Below are 8700 nucleotides of genomic sequence, written 5' to 3' on the forward strand. Positions count from 1 at the left end.
TGACAACAAGTTAATTTTGGACCCAGTATGCAAATCTGTACTAAACTTAATGTACATCAGTGTTATTTAAGATAATGAAATTATTAGGTTTCTTCCAAGGCCAAGCACCAGTTTGGTCTAAGCCTACATAATATTACATTTAAAGATATGAGCCACTTTTGTTTTTTCAGTTACATGCCTTGGTAATGATCTCTGCTGACATGTCTACAGCAATCTCAGCCTCATGCAAAATACTATAGTAACAACGTCACATTGCATTCCACATACAGAGCACCCTATGTGAGGGAAGGTGGGGTGGACCAGGAGAAAACGGCTTTCCTCTGAAACAGTACTACAGTACTTTGAGGTATTGAGAAGTCATTTACCCATCTCCAAGAGGCAACCAACTCACCTGTTTCCTTTTAGTGCAGCCAAGCACGCTGGCCAAATGTCGAGCCAGGGCCGAATGGCAGGCAGCAGAGGCTGAATGAATGGAGAATGGAGTCTGAAGTCCTGTTAGAGTTCTTAAGAGTGCGAGCACAAACGTGGCTTTGCCAAGCGTTCCTTTCCCGAGTGAGCTACATGGCCTCTCAGCATCATGTCAACAGAGAAGTTCAGCTAATGTGTTTGTGATAATTCCATCAATGATTTCTACTCTCAGTTTATCCACTGAATCTACGGTCGTCGTTTATATGGATCTCGCCAGTTGAAACGACACACTACTTTCTTTAGTCCTCATGTGAAATACTTGCAGTTTGTTGAGTCAATGAAACAGTCAGCTGTGCACTTGAGATGTCCATAAGATCTGTGGACAGAAAGACAGGGATGTTATTTGGACAAACTTAATTTAATCAAAGCAAAATTCTTTCAAAATATTATTTTAATATAACATTATTCTAGAGTATAATAGTCAGTAAAAAAATAAATAATATTCAAACTCTTTGGGATGTGAAAAATGGCTCATATTCCTTCAGGGGGATTTTAGCTTCGCCCTATCCATTTTAAACGGGCTTGAACAGTCTTACCCAGGCAAAAAGGATCTGCATGTGTGAAAGCCAAAATCCTTTCCGTCACACTCCTCTACCTCTTCATAGCGATATCCATCCCCACAATATGCAAGTTTGCACTCTGAGAAAGAGAAAAAGAAAAAAGGAGAAGCAAAAGATTGGTGAAATTTACAGTAAAAAGCTGGCAGCTATATAGTAGCAAATGTACATTTTAAGCTTTACAGACTTTACAGACTCAAATTAAAAACATAGATTTTATGAACTGAGATAATGTTAATATACCAAATTACTAAAATCAGTTTTGAGATGTCTACACAAATACAAAACACCAACATGGCAAACAGACATAACACTAAAATAATGCAATAATCATTAATTAAACAACTTAAGATATAACATAAAACCCTAATGTACATAAGTGAAAAGAAATAAAAAAAAAACTAAGAAGAATGCCCTGGTGTTACTACCTCGGTTCCCTGAGATGAGGGAATGAGCATTGTATTGCTACATATATCTGGAAACTCCTGTTTACTCTGAATACTGAAGCCTGAAGTCATGTTTGTGCAGCTGCACGAACAAATGGCACTTCAACCCGCCAAAAGGAGTGGAGCCGGCTGCTATATAAGTCGGCTCTTAGTGCCATTTTGTCAGAATCTTTCGACTGATAGCGACAGTCATCGACTCGTGTGTAGCCTTATAGCACAGCAGGTTACGCTCATTCCATTATCTCAGGGAACTGAGGTTACGTTAGTAACTGGAAGATTCCCTATTGAACAGTCTCTCCCATTGCATTGCTACACATATGGGGAACGCATCCAATGGCACCATGAGTGCAGAACGAAGCTGCTCTGTGAGCCCAGCCCCAGAGAACCCGAAATGATGGCCCCTAAGAAGCATGAGCCAGGCTGGGTCCATGTTACAAGACCTTCTCCACTCATAGAGGGGATTAGGTAAACTAAGCGGACAAAATCCATGCCTGAAGGCCAGGGACCTCCAAGATATAAAATCTGGTGAAGGTAAACGGCGAAGACCAGTCGGCAGCTGCACAGATACAGTGGGGAAAATATTTTTTTATATTTTTTTGATCCCCTGCTGATTTTGTAAGTTTGCCCACTTACAAAGAAATAAAGGGCCTGTCATTTTTATGGTAGGTTTATTTTAACGGATAGAGACAGAATATCAACCAAAAAATCCAGAAAAAAACACATTATATAAAGGTTAGAAATTGATTTGCATTTCAGTGAGTGAAATAAGTATTTGATCCCCTACCAACCAGCAAGAATTCTGGCTCCCACAGATTGGTTATGTGCCCATGTGGAACACAGATCAGTCCTGTCACTTTAAGAAATTTCTCCTAATGTCAGCTCGTTAGGTGTATAAGACACCTGTCCACACAATCTGTATCTTACATTCCAACCTCTCCCACCACCATGGGCAAGACCAAAGAGCTGTCAAAGGATGTCAGAGACAAGATTGTAGATCTGCACAAAGCTTGAATGGGCTACAAGACCATCAGCAAGAAGCTTGGTGAGAAGGAGACAACTGTTGGTGCGATTATTCGGAAATGGAAGAAATACAAAACAACCATCAATTGGTTGTTTCGGCATTGGTCTGGAGCTCCGTACAAGATCTTGCCTCATGGGGTAAGGACGATCATGAGAAAGGTGAGGGATCAGCCCCGAACTACAAGGGAGGAGCTTGTTAATGATCTTAAGGCAGTTGGGACCACAGTCACCAAGCAAACCATTGGTAACACACTACGCCGCAATGGACTAAAATCCTGCAGTGCCCGCAAGGTATACCACCAAGGCAACAAAGGAGTGGCTCAAGAAGAAGCTCATTAAGGTCATGGAGTGGCCTAGCCAATCTCAAAAATCTGTGGAGGGAGCTGAAACTTAGAGTTGCCAAACGACAGCCAAGAAACCTTAAGGATTTAGAGAGGATCTGTAAAGAGGAGTGGATCAAAATCCTTCCCGAGATGTGTGTAAACCTGGTGACCATCTACAAGAAACATCTGAACTCTGTGCTTGCCAACAAGGGTTTCTGCACCAAGTACCACGTCATGGATTTCTTGTTTGATATTCTGTCTCTATCAGTTAAAATAAACTTACCATAAAAATGATAAACCCTTCTTTTTTTTCTGTGGGCAAATTTACCAAATCAGCAGGGGATCAAATAATTATTTTCCCCACTGTACATGCAAAATAAGTAAAAGAACCAAGCACAGTGAAGAAATGTCAGCTTTAAAACTTGAGTAATGGGTCTTTGGCAATTGTCAGCAAATCATTTATTTACTTAAAGTAACATTTAATTGCTGACAAGAAATGTTGTATTTCTTGTGAAATGCAATACATACGTAAAACTTAGAGTTGCCAAACGACAGCCAAGAAACCTTAAGGATTTAGAGAGGATCTGTAAAGAGGAGTGGATCAAAATCCTTCCTGAGATGTGTGCAAACCTGGTGACCAACTACAAAAAACGTCTTACCTCTGTGCTTGCCAACAAGGGTTTCTGCACCAAGTACTAAGTCATGTTTTGCTTGGGGATCAAATACTTATTTCACTCACTGAAATGCAAATCAATTTCTAACCTTTATATAATGTGTTTTTTCTGGATTTTTTGGTTGGTAGTCTGTCTCTGTATGTTAAAATAAACCTACCATAAAAAAAGACCCTTCATTTCTTTGTAAGTGGGCAAACTTACAAAATCAGAAGGGGATCAAATAAATATTTTCCTCACTTTATCACCAATTCACTGTATCACTCTGCTGGACCAAGCCCAGGAGGAGGACATTCCTCTGGTAGAATGGGCCCTTACTACAATAGGACACTGCAAATCCACTGAGGCGTAAGCTAGGGCTATAGCTTCAAATATCCAGTAAGATAGTCTCTGCTTCGTGACAAGCAGCCCTTTAGAGTGGCCTCCGAAGCAAACAAAGAGCTGCTCTGAATGCCAGAAGTGGCTAGAGCACTCTATTTAAACTCTAAGAGCCCAAACCGGGCAGAGTAAAGGAAGTGTTAGGAAGAGCCAGAAGGGTGATAACTTGTGCTCTGAACGGAGTGGAGAGCATCTTAGGCACATAGCAGTGTCTTGGTTTGAGGATGACTACAGTCGTTAGGCCCAAAATCAAGCCATGAAGCACTGACTGACAGTGTAAGTCACCCACTCGCTTGACCGACGCTAATGCCAGAAGTAGGGCAGTCTTAAGTGACAGAGGCCTTAAGTCGGCTGACTGGAGCGGCTCAAAGGAAGACCCTCGTAGGGCCCTAAGGACTATGGATAAGTCCCTTGTCGGCACAGTATGAGGATGAGGGGGGTTAGTCTTCAAGCTCCTTTCAAAAACTTATTCTGACTGACTGGCCAGCCACGAGCGCGTGATTCGCTGCGAAGGGTGCTACATACACTTTGAGCATGGAAGGAGTGCCCTTTGTCCAGCAGCTCTTGCAGAAAGGTTAACATGGATGACATGTTACAAGAGGATGGGTCCTCGTTCTGTGCTGCACACCATTTAGAAAAGACTGACAACTTAAGGGTGTAGAGATGTCTTGTAGATGGGGCTCTAGCCTACAAAATGGAATTAGCCACACTCACTGTGAGCTGTAAAGACTCATGTTGAGGGGCCAAACATAAAGGCTCCACAGCTAGAGCCGGGGATGCCAGATTATGCCTTTTGCTTGAGAGAGGAGGCCCTTCCTCAATGGAATTGGCCAAGGGGATGCTGATAGCAGCTGAATCAACTTGGGAGAACCACGTCTGATTACTCCTGAGTGGGGCCACCAAGAGGACCGAACACCCGACTTCCCTGAACAGTCTGATAATCTGAGGGAGTAGGACAATCGAAGGGAAGGCATACAGGCGAGCGCTGGGCCATTTGTGGGCCAGAGCATCCCGCTCCTTCGAGAAATATATTGGCCAGTGAGAGTTGTCTTCTGAGGTAAAGAGGTTCACCTCTGCCCTCCTGAAGACAGACCTTTGAACCATTTGGGGATGTAGTCTCTATTCTGCTGGAGCTACATTGTCCCGGGGCAGCATGTCCGCACCCTGGTTCAGTCTGCCCAACATGTGGACTGCCCTCAGTGAGAGCAGATTATACTGTGTCCATAGAAGGAGGTGTCTCGCCATCCTTTAAAGGTAGTGTGACCTGACACCGCCTTGGTGATTTATAAAGGCTACCACTGTCAAGCTGTCCAAGCAGACCAGGACATGGTGCCCTCTCAAATCTTAGTTATGTTGAGCCAAAGGTGGCGCTCCAGCACCACCAGGTTTACCATGGCCTTGCCAATTGCCAGTTGTTAATTTGCTGTGCACAGCTCCCTGAAGGCATCAGAACTCTGGTTCTGCCTGAAAAACTTGGAGTACCACCATCATGTGAAGCACTGAGCCAGCCTGAGACTTCAATGTCTTTGAAGTAAAGCGACCTCTGATCTTTATGGAAGGCCAAAGCATTATCAGTCTGGAGGCGGCTCAGCTCCTGTTAGTTATTCACCAGACACCATCCTTGCAGGTACCACTCATCTAAGCAGCTGCGGGAGGGCTCTTCAGGAGCCAACCAGTTCAAGGCAAGGTCTTCCACAGCCTTTGAGAAGATGCGGAACTGCTCACTGTCCATGCTGGGCTGTGTTGGTTGTTTCAAAGTGAGGGTGCCAGGGTCCTTACCGGAACACACCCAATCTTCTGCATCTGAAGCTGTCAGCGACTTAAGAGTCATCGGTGACAACTTGTTCGTGCTCCTACACGAATGTGAACAAATCAGGCTTCAGTATTTAGAGTAAACAGGAGTTTCTCCATGTGCCTAGCAACGCAATGGAAGAGACTGTTCGATAGAGAAACAGTTATTTAAATGAAGAAACCATCAAATGTGAGTTGTCGCACTGGGAATGTCAATTTATTGTTTTTCACTACAAATTACAAGACAACTTATTCTTTTTCACTTCCAAAAACTTTACATTTAACAGTATATTACTGTAAAATTAGATTTATTTATTTGTTTATTTATTTATTTAGTTTCTCACAGTATAGAATAAGGGAACTTACTGTTAATCAGTTAACAGGTTTTTACTGTTACATTTTTTTTTTCTTTTTACAGTGAGAGATAATGTACAGTCTGTTAATGTACAGTCTGGCAAAATAAACTCTTGATGCATGCCAGCACATTATTCAGCTTATTACATGGCACACAAAATAAATTAAATAAATGAACAAACACAAAAATACTCTGCTTCACGCTGTGGCTGCATTACCAATTTGGGTATGCATTATTTTCCTAATAATTCAACTGCCTGTCTTCAATTATTCCTTACATAAATATAGATTTGAGTGTTAAATCATTAAATGAGAAGAAAGAGAGCACGGTGCGACACAAGGCCATAGAATGCCTGGGACAAAAGCCAGCTCTACAGTTTAGAGGTCATTGTACAAAAATATTTGACCGCAGAATGCAGTGATCGACCAATCAGAATGGAGTATTCCAGAGCACCGTGTAATGAATTATGAGCACATATGTTGGGGTGACTTCTGAATGAAGGTGTTATTCTCGGCTTCATTTGCCATACAGGACCGGATTATTCCCATTTTAGAATGCACTCACGTTAAACTGCATTACAGCATGTTGCTGGGAATAAGCTGTCAGCTGGAGTGCCTCGGTTTCAACCTGATACTTACTGACACAGCCATCTGTGACCACCTTATTTCCGTCATCACACTCCTCTCCGTTCTCAACTTGCACGATGCTGTCTCCGCAGAAACCCTTCTGGTCAGGATCACGCTCCATCGACTGGAATGGTGTTAACTGCAATCAGAGAGTCTTTTACAGACCTTGGAGACTAAAATCACTGTGTAAAACTATTAAGAAATAAGATGCATTTCAAAAACAGACTGAGATGAAATTATTTTAGGAAGTTGACTTATTAACATGCTACAATTCATATTATATTTTATTTTTGCATTTATAATTAGCCTACTATACATAGAGTTTTATGACATCATTTGACAAACTACATTAAATATTTGCAATTTAAAAAAGTAATTTGTCACATCACTTGGCTATTCAAACTTATGAAATTAAAAAATATAAAATCAATCATAAATTACAAATAATTAAAATATATTAAAGCAATACACTACAGGTGAATAGGGTAAAACTATTATAATTTGTATAATTACTATAAATATGTATATTATATAATATTATTAAAACTATTATTAACTGTTAGATATCACCATACTTCCTCCTTTTGATTAATTAAAGTACATTAAGACAACTTTTTTATTACGTTTTCTGAAATAAAATGGGTAAATGAGGCATTATCTAATTAAGTATGTACTCATTTGCATACATTTACAAAACAAAAATCTGAACATTGGATATACACTGAACAAAATTATAAACGCAACACTTTTATTTTTGCCCCCATTTCTCATGAGCTGAACTCAAAGATCTAAGACATTCAGTGTATATATATATATATATATATATATATCCAATGTTCAGATTTTTGTATATACTACAAAGGGGATTTTGGATATCACTATATAAATCAGAAAATAATGTCAACAGGCAGAAAAAAAAAACATTTTTAACAAATCTTCAATTTTCAAATAATGATATATGAACAAACCTCTCTGCAAAAAACTTCAGAATATATATAGGAATAAAACTGTAAAGCTTGGTGTATGTAAGTGATACTGAAGTGGATTTCTGGCTCCATGCAAGAGAGAGAAAAAAACAACTAATTTTGAGAAAACGTCCTTTAATGGTATGAATTGTAAAATATATCTACAGACATAAATAGATAAAGTGTGATAAAAAAACAACAAAAAAAAAAACTTAAATGTGTATTTTGGATGTTTTTTTTTTTCACTAGTCTGAAAGAAGACAAGCTATGGAAGCAAAATAGCCAAAATTGACCAGTGTGGGAAAAAACAATGATTTTGCCTGTAGTGTCTTCTATGATAAAAAATCCATATGCATTTATGGTGAGCAAGTTGGTGACTTTTCATTTGACAAATTTTCTTCGTGGGTTTGCTTACTTGCTTTGCCAAAGCTTAACATGTCCACCCTGACGGCATAAAATATGCCAGAAGTGATTAGAATACAGTATTTTCAAAATATGTACGTTTAAATATACCAAATTCTCTTCAACAACCAGACTAAATATTTAGCTAGTCACAGTTTGTTGTAAGCTAATATGCTAATTGAAGTTCAAAATGTCCATCCTGTCGGCCACTTAGACTCGATAGAGTAGACATAATCATGACAGGGACATAGTTAATTTTGCAATGAAAACGTATTTAACAGTAATATATATGTCCTTGACAGGGTTTATGCTTTGAATAATGGCCCATAATTATCTAAAAAATGTGTGGGAGCTCAGCTAATATATTTCTTTAGTACTTGAGTGTCTACTATTTATGATACGACAAAGCGAATGGGAAATTAAAACCACATTTTTGAGCATTGGGAGGGTTGAAAGGCACTCTATGGTGATATTGACCCACATACAACCTAAAATATGCTTTTCCTAACACATATCATTTTAACACAAAAAAAGTTGATAAAAATAAAAGTTCTGGACAAGTATTATGCCATCTGTTTATGTTTAGATTACAACAATAATGGGCACCTGAATTGGCATCCAGCCATCAATGTCTTTGAAGTAAAGTGACCTCTGATCTTTACGGAAGGCCAAAGCATTATCAGTCTGGAGGCGGTTCA

The 8700-nt window shown here is 39.7% G+C and overlaps 1 protein-coding gene across 1 annotated transcript in view; it reads right to left on the reverse strand.

The window, feature by feature from the left end:
• Positions 1 to 708: 708 nt before the first annotated feature.
• The window catches only part of LOC107685587 (acetylcholinesterase collagenic tail peptide-like), a 30787-nt gene continuing 22795 nt past the window's right edge, over positions 709 to 8700 (reverse strand). Inside the window, exons 17-20 of the mRNA XM_016482235.1 lie at positions 8609 to 8700; positions 6648 to 6774; positions 1005 to 1107; positions 709 to 784 (exon numbers count right to left, since the gene is read on the reverse strand). Coding sequence (XP_016337721.1) covers positions 715 to 784; positions 1005 to 1107; positions 6648 to 6774; positions 8609 to 8700 — 392 coding nt within the window. The 3' untranslated portion in view covers positions 709 to 714. The remainder of the gene's footprint in view (positions 785 to 1004; positions 1108 to 6647; positions 6775 to 8608) is intronic.

This window comes from Sinocyclocheilus anshuiensis, unplaced genomic scaffold, assembly GCF_001515605.1.
Source record: "Sinocyclocheilus anshuiensis isolate Anshui unplaced genomic scaffold, SAMN03320099.WGS_v1.1 scaffold185, whole genome shotgun sequence".
Lineage (NCBI taxonomy): Eukaryota > Metazoa > Chordata > Actinopteri > Cypriniformes > Cyprinidae > Sinocyclocheilus > Sinocyclocheilus anshuiensis.